The following is a 26,988-nucleotide window of genomic DNA, read 5'->3' as shown; positions in this document are numbered from 1 at the left end:
CAGGATAAAATAAGTCCGTTTAACCAACGGCCCGTGATAGCACACCCACTACTGGTAGGTGGTTTTGCTGTATCTTTCTACGAGCACTTCTTCCGTCAGTGCTCTTTGAAGTTATTCTGAGGGATGGGAGGAGGAGAGTTTGCGCGCTTCGACATAATCTGTGTGTGTGTGTTAAAGGAGTCTATCACTTCCGTTCTTGTATAGACAATTATATTCTTTTTCATCAAGTGGGGTTAATTTGTCAGTACTGGCGACACTTCCTCACGCACCAACGATAAAAAAAAATTAAAAAATATGACAATTCGCGTAACGACAGCAAGATTGAAGTCGCAATAGGAAAACCCCTGTGGCATGTCAACAATAATTACCCGGCACTTACCTTGGATATAGCGTTTAAAATCCCAGTCTCTCTTTAAATGTAACTTTCATAGTTCCAGAATAACTGCTTTATTGCTCACCTGCAACAAAAAGAGAATATGGAGCTAAATACAGGTAAATCTTTTAAAGGAAGTAAGGCTGCAGCACGTTCAAAGTGAACATGCGCTGCTTTATAAAAAAATTTACAAACAAACATACATACATATATATATATATATATATATATATATATATATATATATATATATATATATATATATATATATATATATATATATATATATTGCAGAAAAACCATGATCCTAAACACCAACAGTAAATGTCAAGATATTTCCAAAATGCACCGCATTCTGACATATGGCTCTGAAATTTACTTATTGCTTTATTAAATGTAATATGACCATACAAGTTTGTCACATTAAAAAACCCATCAATTATAGTGATGATTCAATCTCAAATATACTCCGAACTCAGTCAAAACTCAACAAAGAGAGAGAGAGCACATATATTCAATTCTGTATTGTTAAGAGAAGCAGTCAATCGCCAATTACAAAGAAAAACCGAAATGAACTCCACACCTATGAAACACCTGAGGCGCCAGGTGTTGCGTGTACAACAACACTGCCTAGCTCAGTCGCCCATCAGGAAGACGAAAGTGACAGGTTACTCATTAACGGAAACAAATTTAAAGAGTCACAAATCCGTCATTTGGGGAAGACGTCTCTAGGTGTTAAATATTACAACACTGGACACACATTGCATGAAAAAAAAACTTAGAACATGGTGCGAAAAGCATATTTATAGAAATGGACACCTTAGCAACTTAGCAAAAATATGAGGCTAATTGAAAACAGTCTCTCACACTTGTGAAACACCTGCACACACACACACACCGGAGCACTAGAGGGTTCACACAAAATTCAAGCAAACTAAACAAGAACGAACTGCTGCAGTGTTACACGTATGTTATCCACACATAATATACTGATACAATCCATACATAATATACAGATACATAGTCTTAAAACATAATCTTCATGTGTCCAATTAAGGGGAAAATGCAACGATACCATATTACCTACTTATCATTCCCAGAACAAAGTAAATAACTGCACATGGTATGTGTAACAACTTAGAAACTACCGTAACATACATAAACAACAAGTAATTATAAGCCTCAACACTCAAAAAATAATTCTAAAAAGTATTAAGCTACGATTTAAAGACAAAATCATATTTCAATCATTCTGTTCTAAAGACTAATGATAAACAGAAGTAATCCAACCAAAATTGATAAATCATTTGTGGCATTAATCTTATCCTCCTTAAATATTCAAAGCCCCTTGGGCAATACATACGCTTCGGTCAGTACAAAAGTTAAAAAATAAATAAATAAACAGGATAAACAAGTACCACACGCTACCATTTAACAATGGTAAAAGAGCAGCTTATCAATATTATGCCAGTTTTGCTGGTTTTCATAAAAGGACTCTTAGATTCACTATACATTTATAATACACATACTTCATTATGTCTCACGATGTACCGGTAATAAAAATTGCATCGCCAGCGTTCTGGACTGTTTATGCTTCAGATCGATAAACCAGTCCCTATCAAAGGATAAGGAACAAGCAAAAAAAAAAAAAAAAAAAAAAAGTCCAGCGAATCATGCGGGAGGATGCATGCAGTCCGTGAAAAACAATACAAGCAACTCTCATGTCCTTTGCTAACAAAGCTGGTAGAGAGAGTCAACAAATATTCTATAACTCTTAAGGTATGAAGTACAAAAATAACGTGCCTTATGGTCAAGCAGACCAAGGACAAAAAATATCAACAGGAACAAGTTCAAAAATCAAAACCATTTTCGGGGCTGTCTTCACTAATCTGAGCACTCAAAATTGGCACCTCAAGGGCATAATTTTTTCCTCAACGCCCCTGGCCTAGTAGCCATTATGTAGCAAATAGCCACAATACATTCATGAGGCTCATAATGCTGCTGAAGCAGAAATAAAACGTTTTGAGAAGAGGCTTAATGTAACAGATACCGTACCAAGAAATGACAAAAAATATCTATAGCCCAACAATCTGAAATGCTAAAACTTTATTCTTCCACAGTTGATAGTTGGGTGAATATATACATGGCTCCCAGGGCTGAAAATTTCACATTCATATAGCACAACATTTTTAAGAATCTGTTACAATATATATATATATATATATATATATATATATATATATATATATATATATATATATATATATATATATATATATATATATATATACATACATACACACACATATGTATATATATACACGTCTCACCCTGGGGTCCACACAAAAAATAAGGAATTGCGGGTCCACGGTGATATTTTAGTGGTCCACGGAGCAATTCTACTTCACAACAGTTGTTATCACTGAGAATGGAATTTCTACAGTAATCTACGCCAAATCAAAATACTAAATAGAAATATCCATGTAGCTTTGAATTTTTGTGGCAGTCAAATAGAAGAAAAATAATTGACATTTTACAGTAGCAAGAACAAACGGAGGTGAAAATCACCCATCTTTTCTCAGGTAGCAGGCAGCGACCTTAGATGTTTGTTTTCATGATAAACATCTAACTGCCCCCAATCCCCCTCTCTCCCACACTGACATCATCAGAGAAGGATAATAATCTATCTATTTTACCTTGAGGGTTGAAGGGGCTCAGAACCAAAAAGGTGCATTTGCTGTAGCCCTTGTTGTCCCACTAATCTCCCTTGGAATTCATAAACCTATGGGTGAAGAGAGTATGCCTTGCTTGGCCTGGAATGCAGTTTTTGTGTGTCATAAAGTTCAGAGTTGGATTCAAACCATATTTCCTTCAGATTTTTCATCCTAACTCTAGTTATGAATGACTAACACAAAAGGACAATGATGTGAGGCTTTTGTCTTGATATTTGAGAGTAATGGCTAATTTGCAAGTAAAACAGTTTGCCCTTCAACTTGATGAATCTACCTAAGAGATAATGAAGTTATTCTATTAGCATATGTGAGATTTATAGATGGTCAAGGAAATGCTCTTTGCCAGAAGACTTAAGACAGACAAAAGGTGAAACAATTTTTAATGAAGTTGTTACTTATTTTACGGAAAGCATTATTCCACCCAAAAAATATAACTGCATGTGCTACTGATGGTGCACCATCCATGACTGGCAGATACAAAGGTTTTATTACTCTCTTGAAAAGGGTTGTCCGCGAAGTATTTTGCATACACTGTGATACACCGTCAACACTTAGTTGCAAAGCAATTGGGCGGACGTCTGTATGATGGCCTTAGTGTTGTGATAAAAGTGGTTAACCAAATTAAATAAAATTCTCTTCGAGATCGCCACTTTCGTGAATTCTACGGAGAAAATGGAGAAGAGTTCGAGTGCCTTGTAATGCATACTGAGGTGTGGTGGCCATCAAAGGGGAATTGTCTCCATCGTTTTATTGCACTTTGGAGAACAGCTGCTTGCAACTAAATGTGATGTATTTTACCTAACAGATATATCTGAAAAAATCAATTTACTTAATAAACACTTCCAAGGAAAAAATTCTGATCTCATATCCAGTAAAGGTGCTACTACTGCTTTTCTGAAATACCTACAGCTGTACAAAATTAATATCAGACGTCGTGCATTTCAACGGTTTCCTTGCTTGGCCTCGATTAGCAGCAATTTGCACGATGATGACCTTGCACTGTATGATGAATATTTGGAAAATGTGCGCGAAAATATGCAAGCTCGGTTAAGTGACCTACTCATGATGGATATACCAGCTTGGGTGGCAATTCCTTTTGAAGTTAATGCTGCCGATGTAGACTTTTCTTTACAGGAATATATGGACAAGAAATGACACCGCTAAAAAGCACCCACTACTCTGGGATAAAGCACAGCTCTAAGTTATAGCTTTTCCATCATCTTTCTTGGCTGAATCAGGATTTAATCGTGTTTTTTCATTTATTATCAAAAGCTCGTAATAGACTCATTGTGAAAAAGGGTGATCTTCGACTATCATTGATACCAATACAGTTGAGCTGAATAGAAAAAAACTCGCTGAGCAGCATCAACCACAGGATCTCATTGAATAAATCTGTTTGTTTTCCTTAATTCGTCACTTATCTTAAAATAGTTTATTATGAATTATTTACTAGTGAACATAAATGCTCTAAAGACTTTAACTTAAATAAGTTTATTTGCATTAAATTACTTTTCCTTCAAAACAATGCACAATTATTTACTTCTTTAATTGCTGATACAATGCCTTTACGTTTTTATTAGTGAAAAACAGAATAAACTTCTTTTTTTTTCGTGGAATGGGGTCCACCAAAAAAAAAAAAAAAAAATAAGAGGAAAAGGGGTCCATGGGTAATAAAAGGTTGTGAACCACTGGTCTAAACCATCAAATAAACCATTGCCGAAGTTGTCTTTTCCCAAAAATGGGATGGATAAGTTAAAAATGAAATCAATTTTCAACACCGACTGGCATGAACTTTCATCACCACGTTTCCGATTTAAAATAAGTCCTAAGATATTCAAGTCCAGACCAATGTTTATTTCAGAATTATCACAAAGTTAAAAACAAAAGACAAGAAATATATCTGGCAAATTTGTTCACATTAAACAAAGCAAAGAAAAAAATAAAATACAGTGAAATAAGTTTGATATAAAAAAAAAGTAATTTAAGAATATAAAGCGCAGTAAGCCAAATAAAAACATCCGAACTCCCACATCAGCTGTGCTGGGACAGTCATGACGGATCTAAAGTTCAAGTTTATAAGCCGAGATAAAGAGGAGATTAAGTCTTGCAGGCACCGTCCATCAAGAAACCACTTCTTTCTGGTCAGTCTGCAAAATAAACCTTCTGGACGAAAATGGCGACAAAATGTGTACAAACTTTGTGTCCTTCAACACTAAATTAATAATACCTAAGAATCCATGAAACACAACGTAATAATGCCTAAGAATCCATGAAACACAAAGTTACGAATAACGGCGTCAGACTGTGTACAAACTTTTGTCCTGCATTAAACTAAATACTTAAGGTCCCAAGAAGCAGAAGATTATGATACTGGTCAAGGCTGGAGAGTAGTTTATATGGAAATAAACTGGCATAATTTTTTTTTATAAATATTGGCATCTCTAAGATGGATGATACGTGACACAAGGGAATAAAAAGTACCAAGGTCGCGTGGAATACAATAATAATAATAATAATAACAATAATAATAATAATAATAATAATAATAATAACTGAGGAGAATCTAGCAGGTTCTCAAAAGCTCACGTTTGTATATATATTTACATTTACACCACTGGAATTCTTCACCATTTTAGTGACATGCTATTATGATATCTTTATGAGTAATAATAATAATAATAATAATAATAATAATAATAATAATAATAATAATAATAATGGAGATAAAAGGCCCTAGTGCCTCGATTTAAATCGCTTCCCTGTTAATAACCACACGCTACTAAACCTGGTAACTGGCAGATCACAATATCCCAGATCTCAGTTTACATTCAACAACTTTATTTACAATTTTCTTCCCTCCTAAAACTAAAGCATTTTTATAACTAACGGTACTTTTGTACCCCGTAAGTACGCACCCATCAGCCTTGGAACTTCAACGTCAGCTGAGGAATGTGTACTGACATTCCAGATACATAACATTTAAAGATTTTAAAAATAAAAAATTCTGCAGTTATATTTCACTGGCTATATATATACTGTATGGAAAATAAACGATAAATAAGTATTATTACTTAGATAACTTGATATTTTCCCTTTACAGAGGATGGCGCCAAGAGTACACCTTTCTGGTTTTAAGCACATCTGGGGGATGAGGTTGCACAACCATCCCTATGCCGTGTTCTTACAGCTGGGTCGACTGGGTGGGTGGGAGCCCAAGCAAGAACAACAGACCTTGAGAATGTCAAGGTTGGCTGGAATTTCTGGATCTGAAGTTACAATAATAATAATAATAATAATAATAATAATAATAATATTATTATTATTATTATCACTGGCAAAAGCACATGGCCAAGTGATTTGCGAAATGGCTCGAAAAAGTAAATCACGATTAAAGAGTAAATCATTTATTGCCTTTTGAGGCAATTCCACAATTTTTTTCCAAGCTCGTTGCTCGAGAGAGAGAGAGAGAGAGAGAGAGAGAGAGAGAGAGAGAGAGAGAGAGAGAGAGAGAGAGAGAGAGAGAGAGATGCGGCAACGATCTCGATGAGCTTCTCTTACCCAACGGTCGATATCCATCCGCCAGCGCCACAGTGATGCCACCTAGGTGAGCTGTGCATATCCTATCTCTCACAACACCTCTGTTGGTGCTGCTGCTTCTGCTGCTGCTGCTCTTCGTCCCGTCTCTGCTGCCATCCATCATCCATCAACACCCTTCAAAACCACACGTACGCAACGGCGTATACACGTGTCTCTATGTGTGAGAGAGCATCTGCAAAGGTGTTTCCTTAAGGTCGATGTACGCGAAAACGTAAACATGGCAGAACGAGAGAATCGGGATGCTATTTTTGGGAGATCTCTTAACGGAACGGGAAGGGCCATTTATACGACGTACGTAAAGGGCCTGAAACGATCTTTATATCCTTATAAAAACGTCGAGTGCCCTCCATTCACGTCAATAATAAATAACCGTTCCCAAGCTGAAGAATTACAGTCCACAAACTTCAATAAAATGAAAAATCAAATAGAGACTTCTCAAATTAATTGCCACTTTCCCCGGGAAAGCGTCACCAATCCCCAAGCGATTTTCGTACCCAGCAGCTTCCGCAATTACGAGATTTACGGAGGATGCTATTCGCAGCAAAGCCAGTTGAATCATTCAAGTCTCGTTTTACCCTCCATTCTCAAAAGCACAATGAGACACCAGGGAATCGTATAAATTTGCGAAGACAAATGCTTTGCTGATCTGAGCAGCACTGCTGAAACGAGGTCTTTAAAACTGAGTTCTTTTATTAAATGTGAGTGAAGATTATATATATATATATATATATATATATATATATATATATATATATATATATATATATATATATATATATATATATATATATATATATATTATATAAAAGGACCTATATATTCAAACTATATATAAATATATTTATATATATATATATATATATATATATATATATATATATATATATATATATATATAAATATATATATATAAATGTGAGTGAAGATTATATATATATATATATATATATATATATATATATATATATATATATATATATATATATATATATATATATATATATATGTGTGTGTGTGTGGGATATATAGATTATATATATATATATATATATATATATATATATATATATATATATATATATATATATATATAGGTGATGCCAAGATAGAGATAGTGAAAACAATCATACACAATCACCTTTAACTACTGAATAACGGATGAACCCTGTGTGCAGAACATTTATTCATTTCCATAACATTTACCACTTTAATACTGACCTTCACTGGAGGCTTGAAGAGTGCACTTCATCCCATACAAAAACCAAGTCAATTACACCTTGTACTGTCAACGTTCGCTTCCTGGATCCCAAATATCAGGATCCTCCCATTTCAACAACTCTTTCACTCTATCTTGCACTTTCTAGATCTATTTTCATACTTTTTAATAACTTTACCACCTCATGGCCATAAAGATCAAATTTTCTCCATGTATGCTACCTTCGACTACAAACTCCAATGCTAACAATTCCCTCCTTTAGACCCCTTCTTACTTCATAATATGCACCGCAACTAAACCTTTTATTTTCTCTCTCTCAAATTCAGTTGAAACTCTGTGCTCTTACAAATACCGCATTTTCAAATCCCTTTACCAGTTTATATAGGGTCTCTTTATTACCATCTGTAGTATTACTACACTCATGACAATAACGGTATTTTTTTTTATCCTACTGCTTTCCTCCGTCAAAGCCAGTCTTTTCCCTAACTTCTCTTTTTACAGTGATTATATACATTTAATATCTTCAGAAATCCCAAACATATTTATCGACCTTCACACAGTCTTACATGCAAAGAAATTTTATTATCATTATTATTAGAATATTTCCTTTGTCATTACAGGGTATTGCTCAAACAATCACCAAAATGTTCCACTGCAGAAGTAAGACTCTGGGGAAGACATGGCTGAAATGAGGCAACACATAGTATAATGAATGGAATGGATGAAACATACTAAACCAAAGGCAAGGCAAGGCATCTATCAATAGGACCAAAACAAAAGTACAAAAAGTTATTTGCTTATAAGGTTTTACCTTACAAAGACCCTTTATGTCACAGTGTTTGAGGTAATGATGACTATACAAAAAATAATTACCCGAATATTATACAATACTGATATACCTATATAAATATCTACAAAATGCTGCACCAAGAAGTTTCACAAAACAAGTAACACGCCTATTTTCATAAGGGACAGGCATGAAGTGACTGAAGTCCCCTGCTGAAAAAACCTGATAGATGACAACCAAGCTGGAAAATATCCAGCAATAGTTTCAACTCAAGAGTAGCCCAACTGTTAGACAGAAGTCCTGTGATACCAATAACACTAAAAATACTATTCCAAACCTTGCAGTGAAAACAATCAGAAACAGATTATTCTCTCACACCTTCCATACTGAAAGCATTACCTAGCTTTCAGATTAAAGTAAAAAGATAATATTAAGACCAATCAAACACTTGAAAGATCATTAAACCACTTATATACCGTGTTATCAATTCATAGTGAACACTAAGGACAGATGACATAAGCCTGACTAACTTGCTACAGTTTTACTAAAGCCATTTCACATCCCCACACTTTTGCCTATGTTGGTCAAGTGGCAGAAGAGGACAAAAAATGCAACAGAACTGTACCACCTTCACTACGGAAGTTTTACTCTTAAGGAATACTGTACAGTATCACCACTAACAATGATGAAGTACCACAAAGGTCCGAATACAATACCCTGTGGGACATTAGACAGACCCCAGGTCACTGAATCATCTTATCAGGATTACTATCACTATCGGGACAATAACCCAATGGGTACATCTTCACTTTATATATATTTAATACATTACATTAAAGCTCCTTAAATATCTAACAACTTTATTATTGTTGGCCAAAGCCTCAGGTAACAAGAATCATACATAAAACTTTTGTTTTGCATTCTCTGCACTCTGGGGTTTGGTCATTGGGTTATTCAACAAAAAATGAAAATGTATGAGCAATTTAAAGATGGGATAATTTATTAATATGTCACTTTTTGGAATATCATCACAACCCAATAGTGGATTTTAATTGTTTGTTATTATTAAGTTCATTAATCCTCAAAGGCTGATTAATATATGATAGGTGATGGGTCTAGGAGAACATAAAATCTCGCCAACAGGATCAGATATATACTATTTGATTTGGCCACTTTATCAGCATCGTCATTTCCTTAATGTTTACATAAGGGACCCAAAATACTTCAAAATTTATAACAGCTGCATAGAATTTGTGGAATGAAACCTGTTATACATAAGGACTTTAAAGTTAATTTTGAAGGGCTTCTAAAACATATCTACGGAAAATAAATTTTCCATGGTGGTATATTTATTTCCTAACAGTACAGTATTAACTACAGACCATCTGTACAGTACCCCAGGTAAAATAAACTGAATTTTTCCCTGGCCATTGCAGCATATCCTACACCAAAGAGAAACAAATCACTGCAAAATTGATTAGTGAGACTTTCTTGTGTATACAAATGAAGCCCAAGAAATCTTGATGAACATAATGGCAGAGCAGCAAGCATCATATAAATTTTGGGATGACCTAACTTCAATCTTAAGTATTAATATAAATTTTGGGATGACCAAACTTCAATCTTAAGTATTCAAGTACTGTCACCTAGCACTTGAAAAAATAAGGCAGGGGTCTAAATTTCAACCCTAAAGGAAGTGACAGTTGAGGAAAAACTAAAAATAGGGATTAAAATCCAATGCTTGGTAGCATTTATGCTACAATAACTAAAATTAAGCAATCTCTGGATTACTGACCTTCAGGCAGGTTAAGTGTGGTAAAGCATCCTGTGAATTCTCAAGAGTAATTAACAACCCAGAATATAGTTCAGTTTGTGCTTTTCATTAAAAAAATATTCAGCCTGAGTTTTTGAGGCTGTAAATTTTATAGAATTTTGGGATCTCCATTTAAATATGCTTTAGTGCCTGAGCAGAAGGATAAAAACAAGAGATAATGTAATATAAAAACTTTTGATAAGACAGGGGACCTCAGGTCCAGAGGCTATCTCCTAACCTGTGTCATGTTGATATAGCGAAGACGGATAAATGCTACTACAATTTTAAAATAATCTTTCTTATAGTGGCTGTGTCCTTGCTGTGTAATTTCAAGGCTGCAATACAAGAATTCAAGCTGATACTGCTTTCAGAATGGTATTTTATTGCAGCCAACTAGTAATCAAGATCATGTAAGCTGATACACTTTTAGCTGTTTAGAATATTTAAAGTACGGCACATTTCCCTCCCAAATACATACCAAATTTGCTTTAAAAAAAAAACCTGCGAATTTTATTTAATTTTACAATCACATAATTAAGACCCCTTGATTTCTGGATACAGGGATTAAGGTATTTAGGTTATATTATTTTGATGTCATCTATATTCCTCGAGTGTTTTTTCATATAGTGTTACATGTGAAATAAGTTCTCTCTCCACTCTTCTATTTGGCTCAAGTTTACTTCTACGCCTTAGCCAAATATTCACCAGTCCTTCCTAAATATTTTCAACACATACAACTGTACTTTCCTACTATTATATTCATCATCCTTCCTCATCAGGTCTACAGTAAACCATCTTAGTCTGAAATCCAGCAGCAGAACACCAAACTTCCCAGTATTTTCCTCATTTGTTACAGGATTTACCTATTGCACTCCAACCACAAATCTTAGCATCTGGTAATCACACTGTTTAAAAAAATCTCATACATTTTCTTTGTCAGCAAATATGGTTCAGCTGCATAGAGCAGTAATGGTCACATGCATGGACTAAAAGTTTTAGCCCTGTATACTAACGGTACACTTTAATTTACTGCAGTCGAACAACTGCTTTGTACTTCATCTTTCTCAGTCCTTCAAAACCTTCACAATCCAGTGTCATAAGGTAACAAAAAATTATACCTCTTCTAAGACCTACATTCCGCCATGACACTGTTCCTCCTCCATCTCTCCACCTAGGCTCAAATTTCGGGCATAAAAACCTTAATCTACATTCTGCAATCTTAAGCATCTCTTGTGACATCAGTTACTTCAGAGTACAAAGTTTACCAGAACAAGTTTTCCCAAGTGTCCAGTCCACACTTTATTTTGTTTTCCAATTAGCATGCGATTGCTGAGGTACCCAACACTGAAGATCCATAATTATATGGTATAATCCCTCCGTTTTCTTGTATAGTTCCATCATAAACACCACCTTTGCCTTTTCCTTGGCACATTCTTCAAAATTCATAGTGTACTGAATCAATCTTACTCCAGTATAACAGGAATTTTTTTAACATTTTGATCAATATCAGTGTTGAGGAGGTAGAAAATTTGCTCTAACCTTCAACATAATATTCTCTATAACACAAGTGACCTGGGCCAAAGGTAAAATGACCTCTAAAAAAAATTTCTTTTATCATCATTCTGAAAATTTTAAATATCATTAAGTGTAAGAAAGGTTATCTGTCATAAAAGTAAAAGAAAAAAGGTATTCAATCATTTATTTTGATGAGCTGAATAAAATGAACACTACTGATATGAACTGGCATATTTTATCAGCAGTGATAAGCAAGGCATTTGCTTCGAGTGGACCTATACCATCTTTCATTTTTGGATGTTTTCATGAATTTGTGAAAAAATTAGTCAGTGTTATCACTCCTATTGGCCTTGACTAAATTTATGCATCAAGATCCCACTCAATTTTCAGTAAAGTAGCTGTTTAAGCCCTACAAAAGTTCTGTAAGTATGCCTTGAGTTTTTTTTTTTTTTTATCAGCGTAAGTACATCAGCTACAAAGAATTCTATTCCCTCACCAGGGGTTGCTTAAAATCTCGGTTGCATGTTTAGTGGCTCAAATACTGACATTTGGGAGCAGAGTACTGTAACTGTTAACCTAATCTTGAAGGAAATAGTCTTAAACAACATATATGCAATTGCAATCAAATGTGATTACGATATAGAAAGTGTTCCAATTCTGTGGTGGGGACAATAAATAATGTTTCACCATTTCTACAGTCATTTCAATCTCAATTGGATATCAAATGAGTAGGCTGTCCTTTTCTGAAGAATTTGCCTTCTCTACTGTACTTAGACTAGTGTAAAGGCAATCAAATTTACTTTTCTACTCTGCAACAATACTAAACTGTTTGGAAATCCTTCAGATATTAGGTGGTAGACCTGCAATATTTAAAAAGAAGTGGAAACACTGAGAAAACAATGGATTTTGAGTTGATCACTACTGAATGAGCAACACAAAATGACAAGCAAACAAGGAATAAGAGAGGATAACCTTCACTATCATGAACTACCCCATTAACATATGTTACATTTAAATTATCACAAACTACATCAAAAACTATCTTTTGGAAAAACAAATTACAACTGGCCTACTGGCACAGAGTCGAGAGCAGCCAAAGAGCTTGCTATGTCACTTTATTGGTGTTTCCTTGTATTTGAAGGTTTTGGATCTTTGTAACATTTCTCTTGATGCAATTATTGTGCATAAATACAATATTTTCTGTAACTTTTAAATCAACATTCTCTAAAGAATCTGCCTAAATTGTTTTGACCACCAAATACTCATGAACCCAATGTCTTTGTCTCTTAACCTATGCTCGTCTGGGGTGCATTGGTTCTGAATCAGTAGGGAACTGGCACCTCCTGTACAATACTCCTTATAGTTTAACTAACTGCTGAGGTGGTTTAATAATTCAATTTACAGTACTTAATGCACAACTCAAAAGAGTAAAGTATACACATCAGGGTTAAGTCAAGAACAAGCTACAACTGTTACATTTAGTAATAAAACTCTGACACTAGTAATTGGTAAACACCTTTGTTACTAAAACTACACTAAATATCCAAAATGGCAACACTGTACCTGATGGTGAAAATTCATACTTCAACAGCATAAAGCATGTTGGACAGCAGTATCTAAAGAAGTATTACCAGAACAAGTTCAAACTACTATAGCATCACAGCTGAATCTTTCAGGTGCCAAAGGGAATTTTACAGTAAAATCTGGTCAAGAGGTCTTTCCAGGAATGCGAATATGCATTAACAAAATGGGGCAAACCAATACTGTTTTAATTAGAAGGTAAATTCATTTCAAGGAATACTGAAGTATAGAAAAAAATAACTATTCAGGAATAGAGTCAAATGATTAATTTCAATGAATAGTGAAGTACAGAAAAAAATAACTATTCAAGAGTAGGGTCAAATTCAAGAGTAGTGTCAAAGGAATAATTTCTGAGGTCACTGTTTACTTTACTATACCTTGAAAAATGTCTTAAAAAATGGCCAAATACATGCCTATGGTTTCAAATAGTAAAGAATGACTAAAGGGATATTTATGCTACCATACATCATTCAAACTGTTGCAACTTGAAATCCTTCAACTTTGGTGGTTCACAGATATCAAGTTTTGTACAGTACTGCATACCTTTGGTTTATAATAATAAACTAAAACATGCCCTTCTTGAATATGAAAACCCCAATAAATTACTCTTGAGTATTAACCTAGCCTGTCTTGGTGTTTTTCATACATTAAACAAAGGTATAAAAATATTCACTTCCTGTAACGTTACATACTCCAGCCATAAAATAAAAAGTTCACATTTACATAAGTCATAAAATAAATATAAGTCACTACTATCTTAACTAACAGTACCTTTAGAGGTTTTCTGTGGCATGACTGAACTAATCTACCATATAACAGAGCTACACCTTTATTTTCAACACCTGGGCACTTCATACTGTCATTATTATGTCAAAATTGTATACTCATGTGGGCTAGTCTACACTAAAATGACAAAATCACTTAAAAATACTGCAACATATAAATGGGAAGACAACAAAAAATTACCAAACTCCTCCGAAACATCACAGGCACACCATGTTGCCTCTACATATAACCATGAGCTAGAAAGTGACATTACAATAGTACTGTAATAAAGGGAAAGGAAAACAGGCTTCCATAAAGTTAAAATTTTCAAAACTGGATTTCTCTTCGTCTGAAAGGCTTAAGGGATGTAAAATAAAAATCAAATTTTAGAAACGAAAGATGGCAGTTTTTTTTTTTTTTTTTCACTGTCAGGTACATGACTTTACTTCAGACAACACAAATACCAAATATCTGTACCCTCAACCACAACCATTTTAAACAACTCTGGATTACTTGAGCTATTTCCTGGCATCTCACAAATAGTTTTATCCTTAGACCACTGCAAATTCCAGTCATCTTGATGTCAGTATACTGGTATTATGAAGAGCTTACCTAGTTATAAGTACTTTGGAAATGTGATTTCACACCTGTATCATGTTTAAACAAAACTAGCTCTAGTGTTTCCTACAAAATTAGCCCTTATTACAATAAGCCACCTGTTAGGTACTGCTATTCATTAGCACATGCTCCTCCCCAAATACTTCTGAGCTTAACCTGTTCCTAAACCACAAAAACCTCCACTGTACAATTAGTTTGTTTTAACAAATACAGGTGTTCAAAATGACAATTAAGAGAACATTCCAATTAACAATTAGGGGGGTGGGGGATGAATCTAATTACACTGGGAAGGACCACAAGTAATGAACTCCTGCTTCCCCACTCTGTCTGGATTAGTTACAGAAAGCAACGAAGACAGGATATTGTAATAAATAACATTCCTATCTTTTCAAGGAATCATTACCATCATCACCTCAAACAAACATCATGCAACACAAAGACCTCAGTGAAATTCTGCTACTCATATCTTTCCTGTACTCTCTTTTCCCCAAATCTTCAGTCTCCCATCTAATCATTCTCACCCAAGCAGGTCTTGGTCTTCCAGCTACTGGTGCCTGAGAACTTAACTGATACTGTACTCCCATACACACACACTACAGTACTCTTTCCAGGGTGATGTGAAGTACATGTCTTAGCCATCTCCATCTTCCCTTATTATTGACTTATAAACCTAAATATCCTGCCATCTGGCTACTAATATTCTTCTCAAACCTTTACTGTAAAACCAACAAAGTCTTTTTGAGAAATTTTCACTGTCTGAACATGACCAATATCCATAGAGCAAGAGAGAGCACACAGAATAAACTTATAAACTATATTATTCAGCCTGCAGATTATATAGTTTGCATTTTTAGTTTTTCACAAAATTCCAACTCCAAAGCATCTGTATTGAATACTTTATCCCCTTTTCCATCTACTATAATCCATTTGTGCTTACTGTTTCTTCATTATTTATTTTTCTTACAATTATATATTGTACTGTTTTTCTTAGAATTGAGTCCTACATTCTATATTGTAATGTTCTACTATATATAACATCATCATCTGCACATTCTGTCCAGTTTCTATTGTTACTCCCACTAAACACTTCTATCTCCAACCACAACCCCTCTTTACTGTATATCATAAAATATATGAAAAGGGAAAAGAGGACAGTTTGTACATCATCTGTAACAGCCCACATTTACCGCAAATTTACTCATGGCACACAATATTAAAAAAAGCAAATTAAGGTGATGCTGCAATATCCAACTGATAACTTCAAAATATGGTACAAAATATAGTACAAAAACAGCAGGAAAGTACCCAACAATAATTTATTCAGGCATATGCTTTAAACAGTCAAGGTATTACAATAGAAGGAATATTCCCATATCAAAACAACAAAGACAATCCAGGAACAATCTCTAATATGGGTCCAGTTAATAAAGGGAGCAGAAGAGTGAAAAAAAAATTATGCACAGATATGTTATCATCCAGGCCACTACAGGACATGCAATTACCACATTTCAACTTGCCTACCAAGTGTAACAAAGTACTCATTCAGGTAACCCAAACTACATGTCCAAAGCACAACTGAAATTTTGGCCATTTCAACTTTGGAAATTACAATCACAACGCTTTCCTTAATTAGTCAAAGCTGCTGAAATCCTAATACAAAAAAATTTCCAAGATTAAATTCTCCAGCAAAGATATTAACATGATAGTCCTCTTGTCAGTAATAGGATTACAACCTCCCCCCATAAACAGAACACTCCAAGGGCTTCATACATAAGCCAAAGCCGAGTTTCCCATTCCTAATAAAGTACACCTTCTGGAGAGTGCCACATAGGCTACATGATAAAACACATATACAAGGGCTCCCTAATCTTCTCTTGATGTGTGCATGACCAAAAGTACATAGCACTGGAACACTTACCAGATCTGTAGAGCATAGTCTCATTAAGATCTGACATCTTTAATTTCAAGTTGATTCCTTTGCTATTATAAGACATTCACCCTCTGAAAGAAATTAAACAAGCTTCTCATAACTGAAACATACCAAACCTAAAAACACTTCTGTATTAAAGGGAACTTCAGAAGACTTTGCCATTGTTCAGGCAATACACACCAAAACTTCTTGGAAGTTCATATAAAATACTGTACTAGGTATGCTGTTCTTCTGACTGGCCTCAAAGTTTTGAGTACTAGGACTTCACAATTTTCAGTCTAACTCTCTGAACTTCAAGCTAATATGTCTCTTCATCATGCACCTGACTGAATCACAGTGTCCAATAACAGACTGGGAGACATCCTACATCACTGGCTCTTTATAAAAGAATCAAGTGTGTTAACCAACTGAATCACTATAAGATAGTACCAAACACATTATGCCACAGACCTGAAGACAATAGCTAAAATTAAAATTTTATTAAACAACAAGAAAATGGTTACCATCTCCAAGGAATAAGAACACCAATAAACAAAGAACATTGTTTCCACAACCAACACAATGCAACAAGAACTCATGAAATATTCACAGAACTTCACTGGAATCTTCCTGACATCCATCATTTTTCCATACAATGCAAAATATTTGAGCCAACTTATTCACTTGAGATGCAACTGGTCCACTGATTTGTCAACAGAATACCTACAAAGGTCACTGTGCATGCCTCAATAGGAATTTTACCTTAAAACAACACTTGAGGCTTCCCAAGCCCCCAAAACCTCTGTAGCGTGGTGAAGAGACTGGAGAGCGGATCAGAAACTTGCATGTAAGCATACTGCTTACCTGAAAATTTTCCTCTTGTTGGATCTATTTTTGCTTTCAAACTAGATCATTTTCTAGTTCCAATATCTAACATTTCCAAACAATAAGGTTTACTAGAATAAGGAAAAGTCCTAGCTGCTGCTCTGCTAAAAATCAACATGCTGCATCATTCGAAAAGGCCTGGTTTGTCTGAAGTCAAATGACATGGTGAATCCAACAAGCACATGCTGCAGTTAATAAATATAGCATTCTTTACAGATCAAAACATTACATAGCCATTATTCAAAACAGTTTAAATCTTTCCTAAAGATCAGCAACCATCTTAAAAATCTGGTCATTGCAACCCTCGACCATAATTTTGTTTCTCCTTTTACTACAGCACTAAAGATTAATATCATACTATATGTGAAAGATGTTTAACGAGTGAGAGTTCCAGTCATGAATGCAGCTACAATACACAGAAAATTTTAAATTTCAGTTTACTCTATATCTAGCATGTCCTAACTTCATGTTTGACCTACAGTGCTCAGATTATCTACATAACCCAAAAGACAAACTAACCAAGTATCTAATCATAGATAGCTCAACCAATTATATTAACTCCAGACATCACACCCCTACAAAAATAATTTTCATCAACATAAGAAATATTTAAGCCTGTAAATTTACAAGCATTACCATATCAGAGGCTATTCACTGTGAAGTTTGGTAAACTTTAAAACTTCTCATGGCAGAACCCCAAGCTCAGGGTCTACATCAACAGTGACTTACAGAAACAACACACCAAATCACAGAAAATAGCCACCAATCATACACACATTAACATTTGAAGATGTTTGCTTGTCCATAACATAAGCATTAAAATTTAACTGGCCCCTCATACAGCAGATGTGACCATTACAAAGAACTACTAACTAAAACAGCATTGTATCAATAAGTAGCTTAAAGCATTCCCAGCACCATTTGAGTTAAATTACTAATACTACTATACACATTCTATTGGAATGGATGGAAGATATGGAAAACAAACCATTCTGGCAGAGCAACGTTACACTGTTGGTACAAAACATTGCAGGATACTGTTAAATGTTTCAAGGTGCTTAAGTGACACAAAATTAAATTATATACTGTACTGTCCTCCATTCCATTACAGCTGGTACAGACAAGTCTATAAAACCAACTGAAGTTGAAGCTTCTAACAGTAATGTTTATAAAATGAGGTGAACAGACTAAGTCCACAAAAAGTAGTAGTGTTCACTACTTTTATTCATTAACTCTGACTACCAAAAAGGAACTTAAGGCAGTGTAGCCTAATTGTCTCTTTGATGCACTTATGCCTTATTCAAAAGCAAACTACAAAAAGCAACACTCAAGCAAAATATGAGGCAAATCCAGTCAAGACATCAATGCCACCTAACAGTACTCCACATTTATATTTCAATGGCTGTACCTCTCATGCTAGCATACTGTAATTGGAAGCCTTGTTGATAAAAAAAAAAAAAACTCTCTCTCTCTCTATATATATATATATATATATATATATATATTTCAAACAAGTGAGTTCTACCCAGTTTTACTCAACTTTTTTTTTTATTTTATCATATCTTCGGCATGTATGTCATCTAATTCATCCGAGACAACATGATAACAGTGGAACCACCATTGGCTAAATGAAAACATTCACTGGACTCCTCGTACATGTATAGGCTATTTACTGCTTTCAAAGACAACAGAATACTTGTTTCCTTACAAGGTTTCACAGGGACACTACTTCACCGCTACTCCTGGGGATTTAGCAGATGAACTGACTCCTATGATTTGTAGTCTTTATATAATACACAAATTTCCACACTTATCATTACTCTTATATACAAACTATAGTAATTCATTAAAACAAAATGTTTAAAGTATAATTAATGTCTCCCTATTTCCCATTCTTAATTTTTATTCATTAAATTTATTTCTAACAACTCAAATTCATCTTCAGTTTGACTGACATACCAAGTCCATTATGAATTTTCTTCCCCATCTCTGCATAGTTTTGGTCAGCCTTCAGGTGGAACCTCTTTTAATTTCTATCTTCTTCTATCACCTTTAGGCTAATCTTGAGAGTGGAGATTCAACAATTTAGTAAAATTTGTCAAGGACATTTACCTCCCTATGGCTATCCCATTCATAACTGCTTATACAGTAATAAAAACCAATCTTGCATTTTTTCATCATTTGCTTTCCTCAAAGCAAAAATTTAGTTATCTGACCTTGATTGAAAAACTGGTCTCAACTTGAAATATCTCTTCTCCCTCCACCATCGATGGGACTATATCAGTAGCATGATCCCAAAACACCGTAACTAATATACAGTACTGTATATCTATCAGCCCCTCCACAAAGTGGTCTCCAATACCTTTCATGTTGTCCATTCTTTCTTTGGTTTTACAATTAACTTGGGATTTTCTTTCTTAACCCTGAGTTTTGCAATCTCCATTTCATCTAGACTGTTACCACCTTTTTCTTACAGTCCTCTCAATACCTGCTTCACAATGCAGTGTTCCCCCCCCAGGGTAATTCCATTTCTCTAATGCCTGGCCCTCTACCAAAACTTGGTGCTACCAAATTTCTAGTCTGTACCTTTCTCCAACTACCACCTTACTCCAGATATGGTCAAGGCATAGACCTTGTTACCCACCCCAGCAGTTTTGTGGGAGAGGCATAAAATCTTAACAGTCATCCTCATCAACCTTACTTCTTAATATGAAGAGGCATTTCCTTGACTCGACACTCAAAAAAACCCCTGGGTGAAATGACAGCAACATATCAAAATACCATATTCAACAGGTACACCAAGCAATGGTAATTTCACAGTGATAATGCCGTTATGATGTTTAAAAAAAATTTTTTTTAAAGAGCTCTAACAGATAATTATGTTCTTTTCACTCTGTGAGGTACTTAAAATTTTTTTATCATCCAAAATTTCTGGATTACAGACATTAGGTACTTCTATTTCAGTATGTAAATTTTAATAATGAATACTACTAGGTTAAGTTTCTAAGAGAACTGAAGAGTAAATTCATAAAAAGTTTAAGATTTTTAAGAAATCCCAGCTTGAATGACAAATTTTTTTCCCTTTACAATTTAGGATCAAAGTAAACTTAGGAAATAAGCCTTCCAACATATTCTGATGAAAAACATTTTTAGGTTTATATCAGCTTCCCCTTTTATGGGGGTGAGGCATGAAATTGGTTCACTCCACTCCCTTCTGCTGTATACACTCCATTATCTATGCCCTTCATTCATGATTTCCTGGGGCTCTACAGGTCTTCAGCTTTATTTCCAAGTCCACTCCTCTTTCTCATTTACTGTTCCCCACCTTTTCTCTTTTCATGTTTATGTCATCTCAATTTACCAAATCCCCATTTGCCAGGTGCTTGACACCTTGTAACACTGCCACTAAATCATTCAATTTATGATCCTCCAACCATATTTCACCATTATCATCATTCTATTTAAAAAATTTTTAACAATTTTTCTTTTTTTCTGATACCCACGTCTGCTGCATAAAGTATTACAGCATTCTGCATGCATCGCAAGTTTTTTCATTTTACTTGCAGGCTTTTCTTTCAAGACCATCGCTACTCTTTCTTACGGTCCTCTCAATCTTGCTTCACAGTGCAGCATCCCCCCCCCCACCAAAGGAATTCTACCCCCTCTAATATTTGGCTTTCTACCACAATGCTAGGCTCTACCACCCTCAGTTCTCCATTCTTGTTTCTTTTTCATAACCCATTTTGCAATCCTGAGCATCTCATAGAAGACATCCATAAGAGAGCAGTGAGTTCACCCTCACACCTGCCCCACAGCATCCACATGGCCTCATCTGACATACCATACATTGTTCATGCAACGAAAATATTCCTGAAAGAATTTATCAACCAAATTATAACAGAATTATTAAAAACTGTCAGTGCTGTTAGGCAAAACATTAGGATTTACTATGGACAAAAAGTATAAGAACACAGGTTTGTAGTCTCAAACCTGGAAGCAATACATGCTTGAAATATATATTGCTCACTTACATCAGTATTCCAAGTACACAGTCACATCTGTTGTCACTTGCACAGACTATAATGAATAGGCTATCTAATATATACAAAAAAAAAAAAAGTTTTGCCACCAGTATTCAGAACAGTGTTTTTGTAGACAAATTCAGTAAAATGTAATACAGCTTTAAAATCTGAAATAATCAGCACAGTATAATCAATCACTTCACTAAGACAAATATTTACACAGAACAGTGTTGCTAGTCTAAACAGTACACAACTGCAGTACGTCAATTATTACAACACTTGTACCTTTAAACATTACCTCCAGAGTAAAAACCTACATAAAAGATTTAGACCCAATATGGTAAGGTACAAAAGAACTTAAAACTAGAAAAATATATATAAAAAAAAAACTCCAATGATGATATGCACTAGGTTAATAAACCAAAAAAAAAAAAATATTTAAAAACCTAGTTATCATCAACAACTACACTGTTCAATGAACACTGTAAGTTACATAAAATCTCTTGAGCAACACAAGTGGAAGTTACACACAGTACAATACCATATACTGCATAGAAGTAAAGAACTAGTTTCGCTTCCGATTCATAAAAATGGACAAAGCCAATAGGATAGACTATGAAACCTTCTATCGCAGTTAAATATAAATACAAGATTCTGTAATATAACAAAACAAACCTTGGTTCCATACTGTTGAATAAAAAAAATACTGAATGAACTGAAATATGATCACACTAAGTAAACTCCAAAACACTCGTTTATCCATGTGCATACCTCTAAATTAACATGTGAATACCAACAGCATCCCTTCTTTATATTCCTAACTCATTTCTTCCCTGTCAATTAGTCTACCCTACATTACCAAAACACTGACACGTACACTGATGCACAGCATACGAAGAGTTTTTGTTATCCGATACTATACATTTTCAAGCTATAGCTATTAATAATATTCCTAGCCAACCTGCATATCTTGCACCTTTTACCAACTTAGGTTAAATTGCTACCAACTTACGTTAAACTGCTAACGCGGGAAGAGAATTAGGTAAAATTGTGTATGAAAGTACTGTACACAATTTTACCAAATTCTCTCCCATGTTGACTAGGCTATGCTGTATACCAAAATTTATTCCTTAAAACTTGCAATCTGCAATTAATTCTTCAAAACAAACTCCCCTATCATTACTCAGCCATGTGTAATCCAAGTCTACCAAAACATACCCTTACAATGCTCTTACATTAGTTTAAATATTACCTTTAAATATTCACCTACCATGTAATGTAAGGCTTTTTAAGATTAACATCTTTGAAAGTGCATCACAATCCACTTTCAACTATCTCAATCTGACAGCACCACAGCCAGTTTGTCTTGGAAGCACGAGGCAAAATCCATTTTTTTTTTTGTGGTATAACATCTAAGGGGTTTGCCTAAAATAACAATCAATTCAGCAGTGAGCAGAAAGTATGGGAATTACCATAAGGTCAAGAATTTGCTTAGCCATCTAGCATAATCAGTGTGAAAAAACGGCAGTGGAAAACTATTCTCAATATAAAATATAACGATGAATAAACTAAACTTTATAAAAGAATAAAGTGTGCTCCTTCAAGCAAAGGCACCAAACCCTGTCTGTACGTGGTAGTGACTTGGCACAGCCCAAGATTTTAGAAAACCAGTTAAAAGGTCCCCTTGCAAACCTGAAGCAACTTGCCTAATAGGACCTGAAAACTCAGCAGCCACCCAGTAAACTCATTTGAGTGTCCTCCAAAATGTTATATACAATATATGATTACCCTATACAGCTTAGCCTAACTTAGCCTTTGGGCCCATCACTTCATTATATACATCTGATACGGTACTCAAACTCTTGAGACTTTTCATCACTCAAATACTTCCTTTGGCTTTTTAACAATATTCTTTTCTGTCACTGACTAACCTTTCTTCCTTCACTTTTCTTGTCCACTGCAAAACCATTAGTACATTAGGCTACATATTCAACTGGAGTCACTCTGCTTCCAAAAGTAGTTATCTCCAAAATTTTACTTGTGTACAGTGCTGTACATGAATCTTGTCCCAAGAAGTTCTACCATGCCTATGATTTTTTTTCCTCATGCCATTACTAAATTTTGGTCACATTTTCTAGAATTTAGCAGCCTCTCTTTTCACTGACAATTAGCTCCTTCAACTTTACTATTTTTCACACAGCTTACCATTATACTATTGTATTTTCACTTGACAGTACAGATGCTATATAGTATTTTATTCACATCTCTCTTCCCAGTTTAATATTTCAGTTCACAGTACAGATCTTTCTAAAATGCTACCACACTTCACAACATTTTTTCCCTATAGCTAATTACCTAGGCCTAACTGACATGTACTATATAACATCTGTCCATTTTTATATTCATGGAAAATAGACAATATTAGTACTGTACTGATATGGCTTCCACTACTCTTGGTATGCTCTTACTTTGCATACCTTACCTTGTTAAACACTCCATGTCCTCATTCAACATAATCCACCCTCATGACAACCACTTAATTGCATTATCCAAAGTACAGTACATCGCTCATCAATATGAAACTGCTTGGTTCTGAAGTCTTCAGAACCAAGCTGTTTCATCTGGATTATTCCTAACGAACTCTCTTAACTATTCTCTATAGCAAAACAGCCAGGCTACTGATGTCCTTGTCTATTTGTCTGATTCTACTCAGCATATATATCAGTTTCACTTTGGGAGTTTTGTTTTAAAAAAATATCATTAGTTACCTTCCATCTCTCTACTGTAGCCATTCTGAAGTTACATCTCCCTTCAAAAACTATTACATTTCATCTCTGTTACAGGGCCAGTTCATACTCATCGACTGTCTCGCAACAATACTTTCAATTTTCTAAGCAGTGTATCTTTAAATTGGCATGTAACCTTGAAAAAATGGTCCTTTCTTTAAAACTGGACTGGAATACTCTTTACAAGCAAAGTATCCATTACAGTCCCTATTACGTACATACGTTTGACACTACAGTACACTAGTATAGTAAATCTCATATATAAAGGACTACCTTTGGCCACATTCCTAAAAGGAATTTTTAAAAAATCCTACAAGGTATTACAAAATTAAACACCCTGCAAGGGATTACTTCTGGGTCTTATAAAATGAAACATATAAGAGATTACTAAGCACTGGGGTTACATACAGAATACAGTGCACACTGTACAACATAATGAAATGGCAAAAAAAAAAAAAAGGAGAATGAATAACTATTTAACTTAAAAAATAAAGTACTGTCTATCCATACTTGCATGTAAATTATTATTATTATTATTATTATTATTATTATTATCACTGTCTATATGAAATGAGCAATGGCCAATATTTTACAGCAGTTAAAATTAATGTAATAATATAATATACCCGAAACCAAATGAAATCCCAAAGTAAAATACCAAAATATCCGGAGAAAGACCTCTACAAGTCATATGCATTAAATTTCAATAATAGATGAGCAGATGATGAATACAGTATAGCATGCAATACATACTGTTGCCACAACAGAAAACAGGGTAGGTGAGCACATGGCAACCATAATATGAAAATGACCCAGCAGTTATATATTTCAAATTACAATAATTACAAAAAGAACTAAAATGATACACGTTCTAGGGCAAATTAAGACAAAATTTAAAAACGGTTTCACAAGGGAATTAATCAGAATGTTAAAGTTTTCAGACCACTTCCACAGAATATACCTTACAAAACTATTTAGATAAAAACGAACTGTTTTAATATATAATAGGATTATATGGCTTATAAGTATATATATTAAGTATATATATCACGTAAAGTACTGTTTTTATATGGATACTCCATAAAAAAATGTTGCATTATTACGTATGCAAACATGCGATTTCTACGCTCTCGCGAGCGAGCACACCTTAAAAAAAGCAAAACCACACACTGGAAGCAAAGCAAGTCCAGTAATTCCCTTTTTTAACATCAAGCTTTTCAATATCAAGGAAGGGGCAAGGGAAAATCAGCCTTGCGTGTCCGTGACCGAGATACGATAGTAGCATGTGGGCGGTGACCATTGTTCCCAATCGCCACGTTCCTCCCCGCTGCAGCAGCAGCAGCAGCAGCAGCAAAAGCAGCGGCAGCAGTAGCGGACCCAAGTTGCCTTAAACGACGGTCAGTCCAACAAAGAAGGTGCCAAACCCAGCCCTGCAACTCTCGTGTCAAACGACGCAAGCAAGGGGAGCAAAAGACGCAAAAAAGACGACAAAATGTCTTCACCAAAGGGATTTTTGTACCCGGAGAAGTGTGCGTGTGTAGAGACGTGCTTCGGACGGGGCACAGAAATACACACACGTACATACATACAAACATACGCACACAAACACACACTGCCTCTCCTAACTTGACCAGGCCCACGCTGATGAGGTCCCTCACTCGTCGCCTCTCTCTCTCACTCACCTCCAGATCTTCGTAGGTTTTGAAGGCGAGGAAAGCGAAGCCTTCGATCACGTCCTCCTCGAAGAGCGGGTCCCTGGGCGGCCGACTCTTCTTCCGAGGGCGTGGCGGCTTGGTCCGCACCAGGGGAAGGGCCTCCTCGCAGCTATCCTCCTCGGATCCCTTCAGAGCACCCTCCGAGATCTCGGCCTTCATTTTCAGGGCTCTCTCGCGGCGTCTGCGGTTGCTGCTCTTCGTCGTCGCCTTCTCCTCCATTATTTAAGAATACGCGGCGGCACACTTCTGATTCCCACTACTCTCCACCACATGAGGATCACAAAACATAACCTCCGCGCACGAAAGAACTCACTAATCTACACTTAATCAAGCATCAATACAAGCGACTCGAACAACACCACAACACGAGCAAGACCTTCAAATGGCGGCGAGAGACAACACTACTGAGCCGCCGACCTGCCAACAGCCTTTACCGTCTTTCTCTCCGCCTGACAAACTAGTTCCCGCGCACACCCACCACGCAACTACACTTTCCTTTATCCTAACTTTAATCGTACATAACATACGATACGAGACATAACTTATTCACTTATCCTGAAGCCTGTCGCATTATTTACTGCCAGCAAGTGAAAACCGCGGGAAATGATTCGGTCTCATTAATATTGATGGATCTCCGTAAATTTCAGCTTTAACAAATGACCATTTTCATTTGC

At 35.3% G+C, this 26,988-nt stretch overlaps 1 protein-coding gene across 2 annotated transcripts in view; it reads right to left on the bottom strand.

Annotated features, from left to right (window-relative positions):
* Positions 1–26,773, bottom strand: part of LOC136832045 (autism susceptibility gene 2 protein-like) — a 115,927-nt gene extending 89,154 nt beyond the window's left edge. The window contains exon 1 of one of the 2 annotated variants that reach the window (XM_067092558.1): positions 26,282–26,773. In XM_067092558.1, coding sequence (XP_066948659.1) covers positions 26,282–26,533 — 252 coding nt within the window. In that variant the 5' untranslated portion in view covers positions 26,534–26,773. The remainder of the gene's footprint in view (positions 1–26,281) is intronic. The other variant, XM_067092559.1, reaches the window with a different exon arrangement.
* Positions 26,774–26,988: the final 215 nt, after the last annotated feature.

The sequence above is a fragment of the Macrobrachium rosenbergii genome, chromosome 49 (genome assembly GCF_040412425.1).
Source record: "Macrobrachium rosenbergii isolate ZJJX-2024 chromosome 49, ASM4041242v1, whole genome shotgun sequence".
Lineage (NCBI taxonomy): Eukaryota > Metazoa > Arthropoda > Malacostraca > Decapoda > Palaemonidae > Macrobrachium > Macrobrachium rosenbergii.
Note: the sequence above shows the minus strand (reverse complement) of the source record. Positions and strands in the feature narration are given on the sequence as shown.